Raw genomic sequence first — 25,114 nt, 5'->3', positions numbered from 1 at the left:
GACCTATACGTAACTGGACGCTGGCTTTCTTTTTTAATTCTCTTACCCTGAAAGCACTGCACGAAATAGTTTACCCAGTTAACCCTAATCGACATCATATTCATTTTGGGTAGAAACAGCGCGAACGGACGAAGTAGCGAGAACGAGAAAACACACAGACAAGCGCTGTTTCTACCTAAAATGAATATATACCAACTCGCCCAACTGCCCATTCTACTACAGTTGATATCATATCACAACGCAACAACGCAGTAAGCAAGAACATAATTAGAACATATGTATAAATTTACTCCATTATAGAGTCAAAATCCAGCTTGTCGACGTGAAACCCAATATCATATTACCATACAGTAGCAAGTTAAAAAAAATAAAACCAGAAATAAAATATAAAAATGCAAATACAATCCTAAAAAGAAGCTCAGGGTTAACGAATTGCAATGGAATTCAAATGAATCAATTACATTTAAGGGAATAACTCAGTTACCTCCAGCAGCGTCAGGTTCAGTCCTGGAGCAGTACGCCGCCATAGCAACAGGCAGATTAATCGATCCACTAGGCGCATTCCTCCGCTGTGGACGCCTTTCGTTTCTTTATTTTTTTTTTTTGTGCCGAGAAAAAAAAACTAGATCAGAGAGCAGTGTGGTAACGAAGCCATTACTTTCAGTCTAGATATATTCCAGCAGGCGACTGATTTCTTTTGCCGCTTTTCACTGCACTAAATAAGGAAATAAAAAAGTAACAAGCTGGGCGTATCGGAAGTATGCAGCCAACACGCTTTGTACTTCCCTAATTTTTCACTGATATTCCTTTCTCCTCATGCCATGCAGGGAAGTCAAAATGAATTCACTCAAATGTGACATGCACAAATAATGTCCACCAAACACAACAAACGGGGGAAATTGATGCACTAATTTTCTGAAGTTCACCAACTCGATCGTCGTAGACACTGCAGTATAAGACGTGAAGCATGACTTCATTTCAGCAAATAAATTTTGCACATGGAATCACATTGAAAGTTTCACATCCACGCTTTGTGTTATTGCAACTGCGTGAACCTGTGTGCACCTTCGGTGCTACGCCAAAGGGCATTCGATGCAACGCTTCTGGTTTGGTTTGGTTTATGGGGTTTAACGTCCCAAAGCGACTAAGGCTATGAGAGACGCCGTAGTGGAGGGCTCCGGAAATTTCGACCACCTGGGGTTCTTTAACGTGCACTGACATCGCACAGTACACGGGCCTCGAATTTCTCCTCCAAAGAAATTCAGCCGCCGCGACCGGGATCGAACGCTTCTGAACTTTCGGTTGACCAAGCATCAGCAAAGTGTGCGAGCCCTGTTGCCCCACCCAGTGTGCTGTTTGCTGTGACGTCCTCAGAATGCAATAGAAAGTTACCCGGTGAATACTGTCGCTGCACTCTGGCAGAACAGAGCGGCTGTAAAAAAAAAAAAAGTTTGTTCGTTATGTTGCTTTTCATTCTCAACTTTTAACGAAATACAGGAATTTATCAAATCAATAACGTTTTCGAAACCTGCACAAAATAAAAAAAAATAGCCCGTTTCCACCACCAGTTTGCGGGATGATAGGCTTAGCTTGTTATTCATCGCTAAACGGGATAAAAATAACTTCAAAGATTCTGTATTTTAAATGTTCGTGCACTTCAGCATTACACGTTTGACGATCCCTAGCAAATAACACAGAAGTATATGCGCAATCAGGGCACCGCCGGGCACTCATTGTGCACGGTCTAGTAGTCTATTTTAAGTTTATTGAATTCGTGAGTAGCAACAGGCGCAAACAGAACATTACTTTTTCGAGTAAGTAGCCGTATGTAGTCACTTTGTGCCATATACGTGGTAAGACAAAAAAAAAACTATCGCGAATTATAAAAAACGCGTGTGTTCTCCACTACTTCTAAAAAAAGATATGCTCGGTGAAGATCGATTTGAAAAAAAAAAGGGGGGGTCTTTTTAAGGTTTCAACGAGGATTGACAGATTCTATGATCACGGGGCTACTCTCTACACAAAAATAAAACCTTGCAATAATTGCGAACACTGCTTACTGCGAAAGATAAACAAACATCTTGCACATCGAAGCCATGTTTCTAAGTAAAATAAATACAAAAAATACAGGTCTCACCGAGATTTGAACTCGGATCGCTGGATTCAGAGTCCAGAGTGCTAACCATTACACCATGAGACCCAAATGTTCCGACGCCGGGAATCGAACCCGGGCCTTCTGGGTGAAAGCCAGATATCCTAGCCACTAGACCACGCCGGAGACGGCCGTCAGTCGGCGAGCGGCGGCACCGGTTGCTATGTGCGGCGCGCGCCGCGACGTGTCGCCACAGTCGTTGTGGCGCGAGCATTTGACAATCGTATCTGCCGTGCGCGTGCGATTGTTCTCTTACTTGTACTTCGCTGATGAAGGGCAGCTTCTCTCTTATGAGGCGGCTTAGCCTGAGTGGAAAAATTAAAAGTACGGCTCAGCACCAGGCATATATTAGAGAGTTTTAGCACCGCCGGACAGCCGAACGGCACACACGTTAATGCGCTGCCGTTGCTACTTTTCCCTGCCTTGCCTAACCACATTTTCCGTAGAGTCGATGTTACCGTAGGTAGTTACCATGTTTACCAAATCTTCGTTAACTGCTGCACAACATTAATTTAGATTTGTGGAATTTGTAAGAAAATAAAGTGCCTAATTTCTGGGAGGACTTTGGATTTAGCCTGAAACACTCGGTTTCTGGGCAAAAATCAGTGTAGAAAATTTTCCGAACTTTCAAATGCGCGGAAATTTAATCACTACAAACCAGTCTGTAGCTATATGTTGGATGTAAATAATAACAAGTACCTTCCTTCGATACTCCTACCTGTATGGATCTACTGAAAACTGCTAATTAGAGACGTAAAACAGCACCAGCAATTGACATGTAACTTATTTTTCGCAAAGCAAAATCTAAGCGACAGATTTCATGCAGTACCCCTCGGCATTCGTTTCTTATACAGCTCCGCGTGATGCACCTCTGGCACAGCGCCAGACTTCCCGTAAGAACTTCTGAACCGATGACGACCGCTTCAAGCCCCTGGCAAAGCCAGCAAAGCACGCGGATAAGACACACCCCTTGGCACTGCTTGCTTCTCTGTGCTAAGCTTACCTCGAGAGCGCGCGTTCTCAAAAGTGGCCTATCCAAAGCTCGGTTTTCCCGATAAGCTCGATACTCTGGATCAAGGTCATTCATACAGGCACCGCAACATTAGTCAAGACGGTGCGATTGCAGGCTCTATAACATTGCTGTGGTGATTTCAACTGTACATTAACTTGATTGTAAAGTGCAACCTGCTGCCTCGATTCGGCATAGGCATTTTTGTATTTATTTATGAACCAATCCACTGCCCACTGCCACGTGGCGTCACGTCGGTGTGTTCGCTGTTACGTAGCCGAAACGCGGTTCAGCGGTCGTGTTCCGTGCGACGACCGGCTCCTTTCCGCTTTTTGCGTGGATACGCCACCACTTCTGACTGCTCAGGCCTTTAGCTAGTGCTACCTACGACTCGCAAATGATGGGATCAGCGCGTGTTGTTGTGCGAGGAAAATGCTCAGCAGCACGAGAACATCGACCCCTCACGCTATGTGCTCTCATCTATTTGACGCGTCCTGCCAATTTTGTGACCCCCTTTATGAAAGCTCAATTACCTCACTAATGCGTGGGCGGACAGCTTGTCATCAATGCAGCTCGAAGAACGCAAACGGGCCGTGCTCCTTTTAAGCCTTCATGCTAAAACGTATCTTTCGTACACCGTTTCTTTTGTTATGAAAATAAACGTAAACTTTGAAAAATAGCAATTATGTTACTATGCTAAGAATATTCAGTGCAATTTAAGAGATAACGTGCTTCTCGTCAGACGCTGTACCCAACCATATGGCATCACATTCAAGGGCAGATATCGAAGGCAAGAGAGAACCAAGCCAGTATATCGATCTTACCGCATCCCTCTGCCACTGCGGTCTTCGGCTTCCCTGAAAGACACGATGGTAGGAGAAAGACAACCCGCAAATAACCTGCAAGAAAACAAAACAAAACGTGGTTGCCCTCCCTCCGGAAAGATGTGTGCCGACTAGTGCCGACTGCACGCGAGCGACGCTTTGCGGAGCGCGCCGCAGATAGCAACCGGTTCCGCCGCTCTCCAGTTGGCTGCCGTCTCCGGCGTGGTCTAGTGGCTAGGATATCTGGCTTTCACCCAGAAGGCCCGGGTTCGATTCCCGGCGTCGGAATATTTGGGTCTCATGGTGTAATGGTTAGCACTCTGGACTCTGAATCCAGCGATCCGAGTTCAAATCTCGGTGAGACCTGACTTTTTATTTTTTCAATCTCGCATTTACAAATTATCGCTTCCAGCAGTGGTACAGGACTAACGGTGCTGTCTGTGATTGTGGCGTTTTTTTTTTTTTTACTGAGTAGTTTTTTTTTTTAGTGGCTACATTTTTTTTTAAAGAGGACCCGGCACCCATATATTGCAGTTCAAACCTTACTGACACTTATTATTCGTCTTTTTTTTTTTTTTCACTTGCGCTTAAAATCCGTACTTGTCTATCGAGGTACCGCTTACGACAGTGTGTTTGCATTGCCTCCGAGTTTTTTTTTTTTTCTCTTCTGTACATGCAATTAAAAACTTCGTCGATGTTTTGCACATCAGCCTTCCAGCCACAGTCAAAATCAGCAATAAATTTCTGATTCTGAAGTCTGGCTGACACTTTTTTTTTTCTTTCTGTAATTTCTCTCCCATTCTTGCTCGTAGAGGCAGCGGTGCAGTCGCAAGTTAGGTATCCCTTCTTTGAGAAGTTGGATTATATTTCATTCTATTTTTTTGCATGAACCTTTTGGACTTCCGAGCACGAAACTGCGTGATCGTGCGGTCACCTTCTTGCCGATGATAACGTACAGTCTTTGTCAAAAGTAACCAGGCTGCATGGTTTGCTTCTAGCTCTTACAGTGGAGCCCTTACAGCTTCCCTGAAGCTGAAATGGTAGTTAAAGGTAAGGACTGTGGGTCTTCTTACCTTCCAACAACTTTTGGTCTTTAGGAAAGCCACAAGGGCTCCACTATACAAGCTAGAAGCAAACCATGCAGCCTGGTTACTTTTGACAAAGACTGTACGTAGCTTTGCGACTTCCGCGTACTAGTTTTACACAGGACAGGATTTGAGTGGACAACGCACGGTTGCATGCACAAACAGCGTTCAAACATGGAAAGATTTTTTTATTAAGGTGATAGCCTTTAATGCCTCATACTGTCGTGACCAAGGAATGTTAGCAAATGTGTCCGCGTTTCGGCGTCACTACTTAAAAAAGAACTCTGTCGAGGCTATCAATCGAGAAAGGGCCTTTGGCATTTGCAGTGGAGATGCTGCACTCCGCCACGAAGGCTCGGGGTTTGGGCATGAATGAAGGCGCATCTAGTGCATGCACGGGTTTCATAAATAAAATAAATAAAGAAATAAAAGAAAGGGAAATAAAAAGATTAGAAAACAAACAAAAATAAACAATAAAATAAAAATAAAATATGAATAAGAAAAAAAATAAAAAACACAGTGTGCCAGGAAACGCTTCCGCCTTGCAGCGCATTAGAGAGCCAAAGTGTGGCCCCGAATTTTTTTTCTGTGAAGTTCACTCACTCACTCACTCACTCACTCACTCACTCACTCACTCACTCACTCACTAACTAACTAACTTACTCACTCACTCACTTACTCACGGCCGAATTGATATCCTGTTTTGCGCAAATGAGTGTGAAAACAAATTTTTACACAATTGTCAAAACGCCCAATCTGATTACTCTTAGACAATGGAATATTGCTTTCACGTGTTGGTTAACACGTCGCTGCCGCAGGGGTCACGTTATCATGGTCTATGTTCTATTGTCTTACGAGCTGACCTTCTCTGGGTTTGGAAAGGGGAAGGAATTGAGCGGAGGGGGGAGGGTGTGACGCTACAACCATCACTGCCGCTACTTCGCTCGGGAGGTCTTTCTTTTACATTGAATATGCCGCTTTCGCAACGACGGAATGCTATCTGCTATGCACGGCAGCCCGGGCGCAGTCGGAGTCGGCAAACACGTCCAACGGCAGCAACACCAGCGACGCGCGCTCCACCGCCGAGGAGGCGGAGCCGGTCGGGGCGAGCTCGGTGTCCCTCCCCAGCCGCGACGCCCTAGCGTTCCCGGCGGAGGCCGTGCTGGCGGGGGTGCTGTTCAACCGGCGTCGCTTCTTCTTCGGCCGCTCCGTCGGCTCGCCGCAGGGCCCGTGCGTGGTGGCCGCGCCGCAGCCGCGATGCCTCATGGTCTGGCTCGGCATGCCGGCGCACTTCGAAGATGACTTCGAGTACCTGGTACGCGGGGGATGATCCCCGTCCACAGAGGGCACTGGAGGGAGGCTAATGATCGCCGGTGCTAAATCCGGCTGCTAAACTGAGGCGGTACTAAACTCGCCTCAAAAAAGTGGCCATGAAATGTGATGTCCCGGTGGTCTTCACGGCGCCCAAAAAGCTTTCGGGCATGTGCAATATGGTGCAGGGAAGTGGCAAAAAGAATGAGTGCCGCACTAAGCACATAGACAGGTTCGTTCCCTGCAAAACTGGGGTGGTGTACAAAATATCCCTCACATGTGAGAATTGCTACATAGGGCAAACTGGACGTTGCCTGAATGTTAGACTTCAGGAGCATCGCGCCGCTGTTGAATCATTGGCGGGGGGCGGGGAACTGGCAAAACATTGTCGCCATTGTAGTAACTGCACGCCCAGGTTTCGTCTTGAACCTGGGCTTTCAAGACACAATTGTCTTGAAAAAATTGACGACCCAGCTTAGCAGGGAAATTTTCGAAGCCTACTGCATAAAAAAAAAAGAAAACGACCGTTGCATCAGCTCCACTTCAGTATCTTTATCCAAGAAAGAATTTAACTATCTAGATGCTAACTTGTGTCATGCGCGCCCACGTGCCTGTGTTATTTGATGGTGTCGTCTGTTTATCAGGTGTGATTACGATTCCTGTATAAATGTGGTTTTCCTGTAGTAAACCTTAGTTGAAGTTCCGCGTCTTGTCCTGTGCTTTCCTCTCTTCGTCCTGCGTCGTTTTGCGCGGTTGCAATATGCACTCCATTCTCATGCTGTCGTCTGTTAACAAAGCGTGTCACACGCGTTTAACTCGGGAACTAAACAAGATGGAAGAAAACCAATGGTTGCTTCAGACATAGGACAAAAATGAATCTAGAAGCCAAGTTTGATGACTGTAGATTAATTAATTAATTATTGGCAGAAATATCGAAATAGCGCCGACGTCGATATAGCCACGGGAACGGTGTGACGTCACATCCTCCAGAAGTCGTCACGGTATAGGGAAAATTGCCACAGAATGGTCGGAAAAACGTCGGATTTGTGTCAAATTAGATGGAAAAATGCGCAGTTAAGCGTAATCAACACTTAAGATCCCCGAAAAATGTATAATTTGGGTATCGATATAGCCACGGGAACGGTTCACCGTAAGTCGTCACGGCATAGTGTCCTCGGCTTTCGCCTCTCAACACTAAACTAAAGTGACATCGCGAACCATGACTATAATATGTCTGATTAAGGTGCGAGTTTTTTTTTGTTCAAAAAATGCGCAAAACTGAGTCAGCGACATGAAATCACCATTTTCCTCTCCACCACCGACTGCTCTTGTGCGAATATGTTCGTTAACCAGATGGCCTCTGTTGTGTCCCCTTATCGCTTTTGTGTGTGTGCGCCCCCTCCTAACGACCACTCGCATTCCCCTCCTAACGACAGTTCGCATCCTCCTCCTAACGACCACTCAATCCTCCTCCTAACGACCGCTTGCCCCTCGTCGCACGCTGTCGCCGGATGCCCCCCCCCCCACGGTGCGCCCCCGCACCCTCCTCCTGTTCTGGGAAGCCACTCCCTGCCGTGGACGCTTCTCAGCTCCCTCCTTTCTTCGGGCGGCCAGTTCGGCTGCTGCCTCGGTCGACGCTGGTCGCACCCTCATCGGCTTAAAATAAACGAAGTCTCAAAGTACCGTGTGCGTCTTTCGCTGCATTCAACACAGCGACCGGACACGACAGTGGCGACGAGAAAGTGGATTCGACCCGCGCTACGCAACGCTATTGACAAGCCATGGCTACGCGAGGGTTTCCCAATCAGATACCAGAATTCAACGGCTCATCGTGGTCATCGTGGGTTGGACGCCTTCAGTTCTACTTTGAAGCTAACAACATCACAGACCCAGCCTTGAAGAGGGCCAACCTGCTGACGCTGTGCGGGGAGCAGACCTACGATACTGTCTGCGCCCTTATTCAGCCAAGCACACCAGCGGCAGTGTCTTATGACGACATCGTAAAAGCGCTGCAAAAGCACTACGACCCAAGGCCATCCGAGGTCTACAGCCGGGCTCGCTTCCAACGACGAGATCAACTGGAAGGAGAAACAGTGAGCGCCTACGTAGCAGCGCTCAAGAAGCTCGCTGCCGACTGCAATTTTGGAACGCTGTCGACAACAGCTACCGGGCAGGAAATGGACGCAGCTTCTTCTGCTAACACCACCATGCTTCCCTTGGACGTGATGTTACGCGACAGATTTGTGTGCGGACTGAGTGACGAGTCACTGCAGCAGCGCCTGTTCGCTGAGAAGGACCTCACATTCAGCAAAGCTTACGACATCGCCGTTCGAGCGGAGAGCGCCGGTCACCAGCAGAGAGGGATTCGCCGGAACACCGAGCCGGTACACCAGACAAGCAACCAGGTGCGCAAGCCTTCTGTTGTTGTAAAATCGGTCAAAAAGGCACAACGCTGCTGGCGGTGTGACGACCAACACAACCCCCAGGGATGTCGATTCCAGTCAGCCACGTGTAATTTTTGCCACAAGCGAGGGCATATCGAAAGAGCATGCATTACGAAACGGAGACTTGCCAAGATAAAGTCACCTTCCCAGCCTAATCACAGCGTCAACGCCTCAGAGAATACGCCGCTATCTGATCTCCATGGAACAACATCAGCAACACCATCTGTGTTGTACGACCTGAACACCATGAATCTCGGCACGCGACCGAAGATTTTTACAGAAGTAAGCGTACATCACCAGCTGATTAAGTTCGAGGTGGACTCCGGCGCAGCCTGTACTCTGATCAGTGAGGACACGTTCCGAACTTCATGGCCATCTGACGCACCCGCCCTGCAACAAGACGACACGCACCTGCGAACGTGGTCAGGACAGAATCTGCCACTATTGGGCTCTGCCAACGTGCAGGTTAACTACAACGGCCAGACCCATACGCTACCTCTGCTTGTTGTGAAGGGCACAGGATCAAGCCTTCTAGGGAGAAACTGGTTTTCTCCACTAGGCGTGATGATATGCGGTAAACATCAAAACGCCGATGCGCTAAGCCGTCTGCCACTAGACGCAACTGTTGACGAATCATTTCCACCAGGAGACGTTCTGATGTTCGAAGCACTGCCAGAACCTCCGCTTACAGCAGGCACAGTTGCAGCATCTACGCAGAAGTGCGCAGCTCTCCGGCTAGTTTACACAGCTGTTCAACAAGGCAACGTGCATAAACTCAAAGGGGACAACTTCGACGCTTACCGCAGGCGAGCTACAGAGTTGAGCACCCATCGCGGCTGCATCATATTTGGGTCCCGAGTTGTGATGCCGAGAGAACTACGCGCACAAGCTATGTCTCTCATCCACGCCGGACATCGGGGCATCGTTGCAATGAAAAAGTGTGCCAGAAGCTACATGTGGTGGCCTGGCATTGACAACGACATCGAAACAGTGGTGCGAGAATGCAAGCCTTGCCAGAGCAGCCGGAGCGCCCCGCCGAAAGCTCCTGTCCCAGAATGGGAAAAGCCAGACACACCATGGCACACACTGCACATTGATTTTGCAGGACCAATTGAGGGCTGCACTTTCCTTGTGGTCGTAGATGCCTACACAAAGTGGCTTGAGATAAGGCAAATGGGACAGACGACTTCGGCAGCAGTCATTGACAACCTCCGATCACTATTTGCAACGTTCGGCCTGCCGCGCAAGGTAGTGTCGGACAACGGAACACCGTTTGTGTCTGCGGAGATCCTCAAGTTTTATCGCGACAACGGGATCTCATCAGTTACATCGGCCCCCTACCACCCAGCGACAAACGGACAAGCCGAGCGCTACGTAGCCGAGCTAAAACGCGCCCTTGAAAGAGATCAGACAGGCTCGCTGCAGCGCCGCCTTGCGCGCTTTCTCTTCAAGCAGCACACGACGGTTCAGAGCACAACAGGCGAGACCCCCTCGAAAATGATGTTCGAGCGTGAAATGCGAACCCAGCTCACAGCCATCCTCCCCGAGCCAAAGGCAGAGACGTTCCGGGAAGAAAAAGCAATTCCGCGCTGCGGCACGCTTAATGAGGGGCAGCGCGTCCTCGCCCGACAGTTTCTGAAAAAGCCACGCTGGGAGGAAGCTACAATTGTCAGACGCATAGGCCTGCGCTCTTGGCTCGTCAACATACATGGCACAGTAGCACGCCGACATCTCAACCAGCTGCGTAGATTTACGACGCCGTCTGAGAGCTGTCCGCCAGCGGAGAGAACACGTGCACCATTTTCCCACATAGCCTGGCACCTCTTCCCGGAAGAAGAGACTTCGCCCAGGACAGACCTAGGAGACACAGCGAACAACAGCCAGCCTACAAGTGTTTCTCCCCCGAGCGCACAAAGCCAGCGCGCCTCCACGCGTGAGCGCCGACCCCCTGCACGATACCAGGCAACTTTCTAAGGGGGAAGGAAGTGTTGTGTCCCCTTATCGCTTTTGTGTGTGTGCGCCCCCTCCTAACGACCACTCGCATTCCCCTCCTAACGACAGTTCGCATCCTCCTCCTAACGACCACTCAATCCTCCTCCTAACGACCGCTTGCCCTTCGTCGCACGCTGTCGCCAGAGGCCCCCCCACGGTGCGCCCCCGCACCCTCCTCCTGTTCTGGGAAGCCACTCCCTGCCGTGGACGCTTCTCAGCTCCCTCCTTTCTTCGGGCGGCCAGTTCGGCTCCTGCCTCGGTCGAAGCTGGTCGCACCCTCTTCAGCTTTAAATAAACGAAGTCTAAAAGTACCGTGTGCGTCTTTCGCTGCATTCAACACAGCGACCGGACACGACAGCCTCTAATTACGAGTTCGCGGCATAAACATACCTGAACGTATATGTTCGTCTCTCGGGTCACCGCCTTTCAAGTGCACCCATGTTCAGTGCAAGCGTATTTAACAGCTCAGACAGGCTGCAGCTTTTCTAAAGAGATCATGGTTAGCGTGTTTGTCCACGTCCACATCTTTAACGACTAGATATAACGACTAGATACGTTATCGGTCGATTCAAGCTTGACAATGCACCGTCACACGTGCCCAGTCTTAAATGCGTCGCACTTTAATAAGATCCGACTTGCGTTCTGCTGAAGTTCCACTAAGCGAACGGGAACGCAAACTCCTGGGGGGAGCCGATGAGTGCTTACATTTAGGCTTAAGTGCTATCGGCTGCATTCACTCAAAAAGTCCCTACTGCGAACTGTCCAGTGTCATTTATACTATGAAAATGGACGTGAGGAATGGAAGGTCATTTCAGTTGTGTCCTATATATCCGCCATTCATTGATTACGAGAAAGCATTTGATTCAGTGGAAAATCAGCTGTCATGCAGACATTGCGGAATCAGGGTGTGGAAGAGTGTTATGTAAAAATATTGGAAGATATTTAGCAAATGAAAGAAAAAGGATAGGTGTAACGTTAAGAGATCGGAAGAGGGCGGAGTGGGTGAGGGAACAAACGCGGGTTAATGACATCCTAGTCGAAATCAAGAGGAAGGAATGGGCTCGGGCAGGGCATGTGTAATGCTATGGCAAGATAACCGTGGTCTTTAAATGGTAACGGAGTGGATACCAAGAGAAGGCAAGCGTAGCAGGGGGCGGCAGAAAGTTAGGTGGGCGGATGAGATTAACAAGTTTGCGGGGATAGGGTTGCCGCAGCTAACAAGGGACAGGGTTAATTGGAGACACATGGGAGAGGCCTTTGCCCTGCAGTGGGCGTAGTCAGGCTGATGATGATGATATCCCCCAAGAATCAGAGGAAGAATATCTCCAGATATAATTACTAAGCGCTCGAGCGATTACTCCAAGAGCATGCTTTTTCTTGGAGGATAAAAAAAATGTTGACAGAGAGAAGTTGTGATGCAAATGCTAGAGCTCTGTGATCTCAGCGTTAACGTTCGTGCCAGATAAAACTGTCGTGCCAAGAAAATCTAATTGTGTTTGTACTACTCCAAAGGAAGTATCCTGCGTGCAGTGAATAAACTCTAGTGTATACACAATCCTCTGCTTACTATTAGTAAACTCCGTTATTATGTTACTCTGTTCCTTCAGTGTTATGTTTATCGCCAGAAAAGTGGTATCATACAACGATTATTTTATTTATAACCTTGGAAAAGGCCGCAAACGGGCATGGAACGTACAAAATAGTTTTGTACAAAAGAGAAGTATAGCAAAGTATGACAACACAATCATTACACTTTCACATATTTATCTTCAGAGAACGACGTAATCGTAAGGACAAAATTGCGGACACTTTCTTCTGACGCGACCGAGCCATATGCTCTCGTATTAATAAGGAAATGTTAAAGATACGTCTGGGATTACCCACGCCGACCGACGCAGGCTAACTCGGACGGCGTCACTTTCGCGTGGGCGGCGCATCAGGCCGGCGAGCCATGGCCGTCAAACGCGGTGCGGCTGAGCGCCGACACCTCGCCCGGGGGTCGGGACCACTGGCCGCGCATCGAGGAGTTCTACTACGGCCGCAGCGCCGGCTACAGCCACAGCTCTCTGCTGGCGGGCGTCGTGCGGATCTCGGAGTCACCTAAGCTGATCGTCATCGACAACCACCGGGTGCGGCTGTTCCCGCGCTACGAGCTGCTGGTGAGCACAGTGATGATGATAATGATGTCCTCAGGCTTAATGGCACATACCCACAGCGGTGGATTGGATACATAGGGTGCATAGCGGATACAAATGCAGTCATGTACAAGGAGTGGAGTATTTTGATAATTTTGGGACTTAGAGCTAGAATTTGTATAGAATAAAAAAAAATACGGAAAAGGTTTGGTTTGGTTTGGTTTGTGGTGTTTAACGTCCCAAAGCGACTAAGGCTATGATAGACGCCGTAGTAGAGGGCTCCGGAAAGTTCGACCACCTGGGGTTATTTAACGTGCACTGACATCGCACAGTACACGGGCCTCTGGAATTTCTCCTCCAAAGATAATACGGAAAAGAAAAAGTAGTGAATTCACATTCTCCAGCCAGAGATGCACGAGCTCCGTGTTTTTTTTTTCCTTTTTACTCGTACGTCAAATGGTTTGGCCGTAATGGACGTTTGAAGTTTCAAGAAGTCACGTTTGGTGAACCAAAGGTCGTCGGAGCGAATCCCTGTTATATGCTACGCTTTGACTTGACTAGTAATCTTATGCTCCGTAACGCGCTGAATCGTTTGATACCACTCCAAACATTCTATGACAGTTATTAGGTGGCCCACAATCTGTGTACCAATGGTACCGCCCACTGGTCCCACTTGAATGACCTTGTGTTTTATACTAACGCGATCTTGCGTAATGCGAGTATTTCAGCTAACGCCACAGAGGAAGATAACTGTTGTGTCCCCTTATTGCTTTTGTGTGTGTGCGCCCCCGCATCCTCCTCCTAACGACCACTCGCATCCTCCTCCTAACGACCACTCGCATCCTCCTCCTAACGACCACTTGCCCCTCGTCGCACGCTGTCGCCAGATGCCCCCACATGGTGCGCCCCCGCGTCCTCCTCCTGTTTTGGGAAGCCACTCCCTCCCGTGGACGCTTCTCCGCTCCCTCCTCTCTTCGGGCGGCCAGTTCGGCTCCTGCCTCGGTCGACGCTGGTCGCACCCTCATCGGCTTTAAATAAACGAAGTCTTAAAGTACCGTGTGCGTCTTTCGCTGCATTCAACACAGCGACCGGACACGACAGTGGCGACGAGAAAGTGGATTCGACCCGCGCTACGCAACGCTATTGACAAGCCATGGCTACGCGAGGGTTTCCCAATCAGATACCGGAATTCAACGGCTCATCGTGGTCATCGTGGGTTGGACGCCTTCAGTTCTACTTTGAAGCTAACAACATCACAGACCCAGCCTTGAAGAGGGCCAACCTGCTGACGCTGTGCGGGGAGCAGACCTACGATACTGTCTGCGCCCTTATTCAGCCAAGCACACCAGCGGCAGTGTCTTACGACGACATCGTAAAAGCGCTGCAAAAGCACTACGACCCAAGGCCATCCGAGGTCTACAGCCGGGCTCGCTTCCAACGACGAGATCAACTGGGAGGAGAAACTGTGAGCGCCTACGTAGCCGCGCTCAAGAAGCTCGCTGCCGACTGCAATTTTGGAACGCTGTCGACAACAGCTACCGGGCAGGAGGGAGACGCAGCTTCTTCTGCTAACACCACCATGCTTCCCTTGGACGTGATGTTACGCGACAGATTTGTGTGCGGACTGAGTGACGAGTCACTGCAGCAGCGCCTGTTCGCTGAGAAGGACCTCACATTCAGCAAAGCTTACGACATCGCCGTTCGAGCGGAGAGCGCCGGTCACCAGCAGAGAGGGATTCGCCGGAACACCGAGCCGGTACACCAGACAAGCAACCAGGTGCGCAAGCCTTCTGTTGTTGTAAAATCGGTCAAAAAGGCACAACGCTGCTGGCGGTGTGACGACCAACACAACCCCCAGGGATGTCGATTCCAGTCAGCCACGTGTAATTTTTGCCACAAGCGAGGGCATATCGAAAGAGCATGCATTACGAAACGGAGACTTGCCAAGATAAAGTCACCTTCCCAGCCTAATCACAGCGTCAACGCCTCAGAGAATACGCCGCTATCTGATCTCCATGGAACAACATCAGCAACACCATCTGTGTTGTACGACCTGAACACCATGAATCTCGGCACGCGACCGAAGATTTTTACAGAAGTAAGCGTACATCACCAGCTGATTAAGTTCGAGGTGGACTCCGGCGCAGCCTGTACTCTGATCAGTGAGGACACGTTCCGAACTTCATGGCCATCTGACGCACCCGCCCTGCAACAAGACGACACGCACCTGCGAACGTGGTCAGGACAGAATCTGCCACTATTGGGCTCTGCCAACGTGCAGGTTAACTACAACGGCCAGACCCATACGCTACCTCTGCTTGTTGTGAAGGGCACAGGATCAAGCCTTCTAGGGAGAAACTGGTTTTCTCCACTAGGCGTGATGATATGCGGCATACACCAGACGCCGAGCCAGAACATGGTTGAGCAACTGCAAGAGAAATACGAAAGAGTATTCTCGGAAGAGATTCCAGGAAACGAAGGGCCCCCGGTCACACTGGAGTTGTTGGACAACGCGCAACCCAAATTTCTGAAGGCCAGGCCGGTGCCGTTTGCTCTCCGAGATTCAGTTGAAAAAGAGTTGGACAAACTGGAGCAGCAAGGTGTCATCGAGCCGACGCAGCATTCAGAATGGGCCACACCACTTGTCGTAGTTCGCAAGAAGAACGGAACCATACGCCTCTGCGGAGACTACCGGAGCACCGTCAATCTTGCGACTAAAGCGTCCTCTTACCCGCTACCGACACCTGAAGAAGTATTCAGTGTACTACGTGGCGCAAGAGTCTTCAGCACATTGGACCTCACCCAGGCGTATCAGCAGCTGAAGGTGAGCGAGTCAACTGCTGAATTATTGGCAATTAACACACTGAAAGGCTTGTACAAAGTCAAGCGACTGCCTTTTGGCGTAGCTGCAGCCCCGGCCATATTTCAAAAATTCATGGAGACAGTGCTTCAGGGCATCCCAGGAGTTTGTGTCTACCTTGACGATGTCATCATCAGTGGCACTTCCACTGAAGAGCATGCAGTGCGCCTAGAGCTCGTTCTCGAAAGGCTAGCAAACGCTAATTTGTGCATAAGCAAATCGAAGTGCTGTTTTGCGGTGCCAGAGGTGCAATTTCTGGGACACCGAATTGATGCGGAAGGCATTCACCCTACCGAGGACAAAGTGCGAGCGATCACAGAAGCACGAGCTCCAACAAACAAGCAGGAGCTACAGGCTTTTCTCGGACTCTTGACGTTCTACGACCGGTTCTTGGAACAAAGAGCTACCGTGGCCAACGACTTATACCAACTCCTTCGGAAAGATGTGACATGGACATGGTCGCCACGCCATCAGCAGTCATTCGATGCCCTGAAAGACCTGATTCGAAGATGTACAGTCCTCCGCCACTACGACGAAAGGAAGCCTCTGCTTTTGGCTTGCGACGCATCACCGTACGGAGTCGGCGCGGTTCTATCGCAAACTGACGAGCAAGGAAGGGAAGCTCCCATCGCCTTCGCCTCACGTACGTTGTCGCAAGCAGAACGCAACTACGCGCAACTTGACAAAGAAGGGCTAGCCATCGTCTACGCGGCGACACATTTTCACCAGTACATTGCCGGCCGGAAGGTGACCTTTATAACCGATCACCGACCGCTATTGGGCATTCTGGGACCACAAAGGCCTATGCCACCAACTTTGTCTCCGCGAATGACACGTTGGTGCATCAAACTCTCAGCGTACGACTACGCTCTGGTCTACCGCAATGGGAGTAAACATCAAAACGCCGATGCGCTAAGCCGTCTGCCACTAGACGCAACTGTTGACGAACCATTTCCACCAGGAGACGTTCTGATGTTCGAAGCACTGCCAGAACCTCCGCTTACAGCAGGCACAGTTGCAGCATCTACGCAGAAGTGCGCAGCTCTCCGGCTAGTTTACACAGCTGTTCAACAAGGCAACGTGCATAAACTCAAAGGGGACAACTTCGACGCTTACCGCAGGCGAGCTACAGAGTTGAGCACCCATCGCGGCTGCATCATATTTGGGTCCCGAGTTGTGATGCCGAGAGAACTACGCGCACAAGCTATGTCTCTCATCCACGCCGGACATCGGGGCATCGTTGCAATGAAAAAGTGTGCCAGAAGCTACATGTGGTGGCCTGGCATTGACAACGACATCGAAACAGTGGTGCGAGAATGCAAGCCTTGCCAGAGCAGCCGGAGCGCCCCGCCGAAAGCTCCTGTCCCAGAATGGGAAAAGCCAGACACACCATGGCACACACTGCACATTGATTTTGCAGGACCAATTGAGGGCTGCACTTTCCTTGTGGTCGTAGATGCCTACACAAAGTGGCTTGAGATAAGGCAAATGGGACAGACGACTTCGGCAGCAGTCATTGACAACCTCCGATCACTATTTGCAACGTTCGGCCTGCCGCGCAAGGTAGTGTCGGACAACGGAACACCGTTTGTGTCTGCGGAGATCCTCAAGTTTTATCGCGACAACGGGATCTCATCAGTTACATCGGCCCCCTACCACCCAGCGACAAACGGACAAGCCGAGCGCTACGTAGCCGAGCTAAAACGCGCCCTTGAAAGAGATCAGACAGGCTCGCTGCAGCGCCGCCTTGCGCGCTTTCTCTTCAAGCAGCACACGACGGTTCAGAGCACAACAGGCGAGACCCCCTCGAAAATGATGTTCGAGCGTGAAATGCGAACCCAGCTCACAGCCATCCTCCCCGAGCCAAAGGCAGAGACGTTCCGGGAAGAAAAAGCAATTCCGCGCTGCGGCACGCTTAATGAGGGGCAGCGCGTCCTCGCCCGACAGTTTCTGAAAAAGCCACGCTGGGAGGAAGCTACAATTGTCAGACGCATAGGCCTGCGCTCTTGGCTCGTCAACATACATGGCACAGTAGCACGCCGACATCTCAACCAGCTGCGTAGATTTACGACGCCGCTGAGAGCTGTCCGCCAGCGGAGAGAACACGTGCACCATCTTCCCACATAGCCTGGCACCTCTTCCCGGAAGAAGAGACTTCGCCCAGGACAGACCTAGGAGACACAGCGAACAACAGCCAGCCTACAAGTGTTTCTCCCCCGAGCGCACAAAGCCAGCGCGCCTCCACGCGTGAGCGCCGACCCCCTGCACGATACCAGGCAACTTTCTAAGGGGGAAGGAAGTGTTGTGTCCCCTTATTGCTTTTGTGTGTGTGCGCCCCCGCATCCTCCTCCTAACGACCACTCGCATCCTCCTCCTAACGACCACTCGCATCCTCCTCCTAACGACCACTTGCCCCTCGTCGCACGCTGTCGCCAGATGCCCCCACATGGTGCGCCCCCGCGTCCTCCTCCTGTTTTGGGAAGCCACTCCCTCCCGTGGACGCTTCTCCGCTCCCTCCTCTCTTCGGGCGGCCAGTTCGGCTCCTGCCTCGGTCGACGCTGGTCGCACCCTCATCGGCTTTAAATAAACGAAGTCTTAAAGTACCGTGTGCGTCTTTCGCTGCATTCAACACAGCGACCGGACACGACAATAACGCTTTCTCTTTTCTTGTCGATTTAAAGGTCCATAGACACCTAATTTTATTTCATGTCTTCTTTTTTAAAATGGTGCGTCAGACATTACAATACATGGATCACTGCGTGGCATTCGCCTACGATCGCTAAATAACTTATGATTGAATTTCTTCTCTCTTCCTGTTTCGATTTCTGTTTCATCAACCGAACGATGGCTGTGACATGCAGTTGAATTTTAGGTCACATGAGGCACGGAAAAACTATAATATAAAGCTGATACGTAGTTTTAACTCACTACAGTACTTATACCAGCCTGCTTCAAGAGCTAGAATTACAACAAACGGCGTATCAGCAGTTATATTGACGTTTTTTTTCTTGTGTGTGTGTGTGTGTGTGTGTGTGTGTGTGTGTGTGTGTGCGTGTGTGTGTGCGTGCGTGCGTGCGTGCGTGTGTGAGAGACCTAAATTTCAAGTAGACGTCACACCCATTGTTCGGTTGATGAATCCGATACCGAATTAGCGTCAAGAAGAAATTTAATTATAAATTATTTAGCGTTATACCTGGAGCACCTGATATACTTGGAGCACCTGATATACCTAGAGCATGGTGTGCTGCAGGTATATCAGTGTCTAACGCATCGTTTGAAAGAAGAAAACACAAAAGCAAAAATTTGGTTTCTATACTCCTTTAGGAGGAGTTTCGTATAGTAGTTTTAAGACTGTTCTCTCTCCTGAGTCTGTCTTCATGTTATTACTCCAAATGAGCTTTTTTACTGAACTCGGTAGGGTGGCTTTTATCGGGGCCATTGTGACCGTCGTGGGTGCGAGCGCATAAACGCTCTAGTGCTGAAGTTGCGGCGTCCGCCAGTTAGCCCTTATGGTCGAAATGTACACGCGCTTTACTTAACTACGGCGTGCATCTTCACATTCTACGATGTAGCTTTCTGGGACGAAACTACGCTACCGAAAGTGCTGTAATGACAATGGCTGCAAATTCTACGGTGAACGATACTTGGCTACTTAAAAAAAAATACCACTGACTTAGGCGGCGGTTGCAAAGGTATACATATAATGCAAGGCGCATGCAAAATGTGATGACTGTTGGCAACAGACATTGGTGCTTAGGTTGACTGCAATAAATCACTACTTGGAGCGCCGTAGAATGGTCCACTGAGCCAAAGTCAGTCAACCCATCTGCGAAAACTCAATCCAATCGCCAGCAATTTTGCCGCTGAATGAATCATTCATTATAACTACGCGAATTATGATGCGAGCTAGCCCCTGCAACTTCACCGCGGGCACAGTGCCAGGGGAAATTCGTATAAGGCCGCGAAGTGGTTTTAAAAATGGCCCCTGAGACAGGCGCCTGGCATGCAATGCATCTTATCTGCGGCTTCGTTTCAAGAGTGTTTTTGTCAAAACAGTGGCGAGAAGATGTGACCTCGACGTCGTCGAGTGCACTGCAAGTTGTCAGAACTCACTTAGCGCCAAGGACGTAGCGAAGCTCTCGAGTGACTCGGTTCAACCAGCCATTACCTTGTTTTACTTTTTTTCGTCGCCTTTGTTTTATCTTTTTCTTTCCTTCAGATGTTTATACGCCAAGGAAAAGATGCAGAAGCGTTACCACTTACGGACAGCTTTCTCTACCAGCAGATCCTTGCATCGTGCCAGTCCTATGTAGTGCGCCCAGTTTGCAAGTGCGTGTGACATGAAACTTCCAAGCATAACCCTGATGTGGGGTCTACTGTCTGGTGTAGACGTCCTTCTTGAGCGTCATAGGCGACTTTCAGCCGTCCTTTGGGAACTAGGTCAGTACGTCATTCAGCGTACACACGTCACCTGCGCAACCTGGACACATGGTTCTCAGCATTACTACCTGCCTGAATTTCGAACTAAGATGGCCCTGTAACTTTTGTTTTTCATTTGTACCGTGTGGAAACCTGGAGCAAACGAAAAATAAAGATAGTACTCGTCTTTTATTTATTGAACCCAGGAGGAAACATTTGCATCAACTTGCTAAACACATGCCGCCAAACCGAAGAGGTGCGATCTCTTCCGACTTGCAAAACACTTTCTCCGATCTAACAAGACGCGTCTGAGCCGACAGGTTAGCGTGGGAAAGATCTGCCGAGGCCTCTTAGGACTATACGCGATCGGTTACGTATGCGTCGTCGACATCGTCTCGCAAACCGATTTCATGCCGCTGCGGTAATCCTTCGAGCGCGTGATGCCATGCCACTGCTTTCCGCAATAAACCGGCTTCGCAGACTGCTCGTCCGCGCAGAGAACGTAGCAAGTAAAAAAAAAAAAACACTAGCCAAGCTGCCGCCGCTGCAGTCGCGCATATGCTTGTGGGCCGAGCTCCGTAGCCGGGATAGAGGTCGGCGGCACGTTGGTCGTTCGAGTCATTGGTGCCGATCAGAGGCAGGCAGCCCAAGCGGAAACAGACTGCTTTGCCTGTTTCTATTTTTATTTGCAAATGTGCTGAGCGGAAGACAGCGTCTGTGCACAAGTGTTGGGTTCCCCACGCGAGCAGACGGTTGTGTAGTGGTATATAGTGTGCGTCGGCGGGAGACCACGACAGCGGGACGACAGCAGGACGGAAACTCGACGGAAAGCGAGGTAAAGGCAGGTAGGGTGAGCGTCAACGTGTCCTCTTGTATACCGTACGCGGCGCAAGAAGATTTGACAGAACGAGGGAGGCGTGGAGTTTGTTTACTTGCGCAAGATTTCTCGATGCGCACTGGCAATAAGGGACGAATCATAAAGCTCCTGTTGGCAAAAAAAAAAAAATAAGAAAGGGAAGATATGAAAAACTAAAATGTGAAACAGCAGAGAAGTATGGAATTGGATACGTTCGTGGGCCTTTTACTTCACAAAAAAATATGTGCGTACTGTGGCTGTCCTATGACGCACGCTGTCGATTCAGGATTGATTTCGGCTGTTGTTTGGAATGCTCCGTTTAATAAGTGTAATGCATGAGTTCTCTAGCCTAATTAGGCACAAGTCCCAATACAGTCATGGGTTATGCGCTTCATTATGCGGAATGTCTCTGCGTTTCACCTGCGCCGACATGAGACTAGGGGACTTATTTTCGATAGCAGATAGCTATTGTCAGGAAACAAGCATGAAATTTGGAAGAAAAACATCTTTACTATTACGCTTATAACAAGTAGATAACAGTCCATGGTAGAGAGAGGGTGTGGTAGATGGTCCTTGGCGATCACAAAATGAACAAGGGAGGGGAAAACCTCAGGTTGCTTGAGCCAACGTTTCGACAAGGGGACTTGTTATGATAATCCGAAATAATAAAGGTGCCCCTGCCGTCAAATTTAAGCTTTGCATTCTTTGCCACGCCCTCACAAATCCTCCTCAAATTTCTAAGTATGGTTAGGCCATGTGTATCTAGCGTCTGGTAAACGGTACGGAATACCGCTTATTCAGCTCGCATGCTTGTATAATAGGTGTTGCTGTGTGATATTTTGTCACTATATATACTCTCTAGGTGGCGGCACTTAAAACTGCTGATAAGAGTTCCTCAAAGAGGGGCTCCTGATAGCACCGGCAGAAGCGAGCTGCCTCAGCTGGCTACTCTCAGCAAGCTCCGCTTGCTGACACCTTTGATGTATATCCCAAGCTTTTCTCCGTCACCTGAGATTAAGAAGTCACAACGACAAGCACACTGCACCCTCCCCATACAGCGTCCACCTCGAAACCCGCTTAGACGACATGACTGCACCCCAACCACACACCCTTTGTTGCGTACGTCCTGCTGGTTAGCTTTCTTATTGGCCAAGGACGAAAGCTTTCAAGAAACAAAAAATTGGAAGGGACATCTAAGCTCCGCCTTAAAGGTATGAGCCGATAGCGCTAATGACTCAGTACCCGTATACGCAGAATTGGGATTTATTGACTTTACATTCATGGACCCCTGGCAGTCCTCATACCACTCCTACAGCCCTACAGCCGTTTCTGGCTATGTTAATGTTTGTACACCCACCGTTTGATTTGCAGACAAATTAAGTTGTTTATCTCTCTCCTGGCAGCGAAGGACGTATTTATTGCTAAAAAAAAAGCACCATTAAAAATTTCCCTCCACTCAACTCAAACTCGTGACGTCAGTACTGAAAGGGGCGCTGTGATCACCGCCTGGGTGTGGAAGGCGGTGTAGTCTGGCCTCAAGAATTCCCCCCACAAAGAAAAAAACAAAGCTCTCTAGGCGTCACTATAGCTTGCATGCAGAAACTGCTGATGGCGGCGATTCCTGTGTATACCCTTTTTGGCTATTTTTGAGCTTACAAAAGCGCCATTTACGGTGAGAGTCTCCTCTAAGGTGTGATTAGAACGCAGTAAACTGTCCATACAGCAAACTATCAGTACTGACCGCAACAGACTTCAGTTGGTTCTGAGTGTCCCTCGAAGCGGCCAATGCTCATCGAGCTGCTTTAAGGTTGTGTATAAATAATAGCGCGACCAGAACAAAAGCACGATGCAAGGCGCACTGCTGGCCCTCGGTCGCAGGTGAGGAACAGCCCTGGCTACCCGATCGAGCGCTGGCATCAGTGCCAGGACCGGTGCAACACCACCGAGGGAGGGGTCTACGGAGGACTGGAGGGCGGCTCGCCCACGTTAGTGGGCAGGGCGTACTTTGACGGCAGCTTCTCACCCTGCAAGGTGGTCTCTGTGGGCTGCGTACTGCCCGGGGGACAGGTACCATTATCAACATCGTCATAGCCCTGTTGAGTCCGTGGTAAAACAAAAGTTTCTTTCGGTGGTCTCTACGCACCCTTGTCTCCCGTTAGCTTTTTCCGCGCCCTATCCCCAGTAAATTTTATAACACCATAATTCTACCTCGACAACACTTCCCTATTCTTGTAGCCCACTCTGCGACCACAAGTGATCATTGGTTCTTTGCTCTTCCCGCCTCCTTCTGAGTTTAGTTAGGATAATCAGCAAATCGCATTTGTTTCCTATCTATACTGTGGTCTTTTTAGCGCAGTGCCTGTCATTTAAGAGAACAGGCATTTACTCTACTGCCGTGCCTGTATATGCGATTCAGACCGTGCATTATTCACGCGCTGCTTAACACGGGTGCTGGAAGGTGCATGCGAAGAGACGTATCCTTCCTTGTGCATTTCAACGTTTATAGCTGACCTCGGTAGCCCTCATCACAGACAAGCTCACAGGATTTGGAATAAGCTGGGAAGGAATATCTTCGCTTTCCTTGAGAATTATGCCTCGCACGTCTATCTCCCGTAGGAGGTATTCAGAGAGCGAGTATGTTAGCTCGGGGGCTCGAAAATATTGAGCATATCGCTGTAAGCAAACTACTACCGAAGGCAGAGCACAAAGAAAAGAGAAGGGGCCTCGCGATGACAAAGATCGTTGAAGTAAAAACAAAAACGCCTCTGTCGCCGGGCTCTTATGTTCAGCAGGGAAGCCTTGATGGGGGTAACTGTCTCCGTTTCTCTGTTTATTTTTTTTTTAATTTATTTATATTCCAATGACACGTTTTCCTTAGCTTGGCCTATTTTATTTCCCTCTTTCATGCGCTATCTAGTTGGTCAAAATTATTTTTGACTACATGCCACATTATTTAAGGGATAATCGGATATTCCCCTGCTTGCGATGCATTAGTGGTGCCAAAAGTTGCTGTCTGCTTTTCCTTTCGCCTCACTTTGACTCTGCAATCTCCCGCTCAGTTCTTCACTCTATCCAAACCGCGCATAGATGCTCTGTATAATCCTGCTTCTCACTTGAGAGATGGCATGTCGGCCTAGCATTTCATAGTTTGCCTTATCTTTGCTGAAATGACGGTGCTGCTAGACAGATGATAACGAGTAAAATAGTGGACCCGAGAATAAACTACATACACCTCCTGCAGTGCACGAAACACAGCTAGGGTAGAGGCCTGGCTCATTCCGTCATTTTTATCAGTCTCCTCTGAGGGGCACGCATGAATAGGCCTCAAACGTAGCTGCCCAGCGGTAGATAACGTAAATTATTACGATAAGGTAGTTTTCAAGAGTTTCCCCTGTTCATATAAGGAAAAAAGAGAGATAAGCTAGCATGCTACCAGCAACCTGAACTTCGATTATTGTGGTTAGTCCTCAACATTGAGCCGTTCACTAAACCTTCATTCACCCCGAGTAAAGGCTACCTCAGTCGCTCAGAATTGCTCGAGAACTAAAAAAACATTAAGGTTAGACTAGAACACTTGAAACATACTTATAAAGTAAAAAAAAAAAAATCACCGCCTTGCCCCGGGTGAGGATCGAACTCACGACCTTCAGATTATGAGACTGACGCGCTGCCTACTGCGCTACCGAGGCGGATGTGCGGTGGGCCGCTTAGATACATACTTGTATGTTCTACAACTGAATGTCGCTGGTCAGGCAGTTGTTTTGTGATAGACGGGCGTTGTGAACTTTTGCGCGCTTTCTCATCGACTCGCGAACAGTGCTCACGTGTTACACTGCGAGTTTTGAAGATCGAACATGTTAACTTCGGTTCTGCAGCAAGAGGCCCTAATGCCGTATTTACGCGCATTTAACTAGCACCTCCCACTTCGGGGCCCTTTGTAAAAATTTTCGTGTTTTCTTGAAGCTTTCATGCAATATGTTTTCATGCAATATGCGGTACAGGCATCACTAAATCGAGTTTTGTAGTT

At 49.2% G+C, this 25,114-nt stretch overlaps 1 protein-coding gene and 5 non-coding genes across 6 annotated transcripts in view; 3 read left to right on the top strand and 3 right to left on the bottom strand.

The window, feature by feature from the left end:
• The window catches only part of LOC149364125 (uncharacterized), a 49,267-nt gene that overhangs the window by 8,403 nt on the left and 15,750 nt on the right, over positions 1–25,114 (top strand). Inside the window, exons 3-5 of the mRNA XM_089568639.1 lie at positions 6,087–6,385; positions 12,716–12,976; positions 22,966–23,154. Coding sequence (XP_089424765.1) covers positions 6,087–6,385; positions 12,716–12,976; positions 22,966–23,154 — 749 coding nt within the window. The remainder of the gene's footprint in view (positions 1–6,086; positions 6,386–12,715; positions 12,977–22,965; positions 23,155–25,114) is intronic.
• On the bottom strand, positions 2,129–2,200 carry TRNAQ-CUG (transfer RNA glutamine (anticodon CUG)). Its single transcript has one exon. It is a non-coding gene; the product is annotated as a tRNA-Gln (tRNA).
• Positions 2,207–2,278, bottom strand: TRNAE-UUC (transfer RNA glutamic acid (anticodon UUC)). Its single transcript has one exon. It is a non-coding gene; the product is annotated as a tRNA-Glu (tRNA).
• On the top strand, positions 4,202–4,273 carry TRNAE-UUC (transfer RNA glutamic acid (anticodon UUC)). The gene has a single exon. It is a non-coding gene; the product is annotated as a tRNA-Glu (tRNA).
• TRNAQ-CUG (transfer RNA glutamine (anticodon CUG)) lies at positions 4,280–4,351 on the top strand. Its single transcript has one exon. It is a non-coding gene; the product is annotated as a tRNA-Gln (tRNA).
• Positions 24,704–24,776, bottom strand: TRNAM-CAU (transfer RNA methionine (anticodon CAU)). The gene has a single exon. It is a non-coding gene; the product is annotated as a tRNA-Met (tRNA).

This window comes from Amblyomma mixtum, chromosome 2 (genome assembly GCF_055824585.1).
Source record: "Amblyomma mixtum isolate Tamu chromosome 2, ASM5582458v1, whole genome shotgun sequence".
Classification (NCBI taxonomy): domain Eukaryota; kingdom Metazoa; phylum Arthropoda; class Arachnida; order Ixodida; family Ixodidae; genus Amblyomma; species Amblyomma mixtum.
This window is presented reverse-complemented; position numbering and strand designations above follow the sequence as displayed.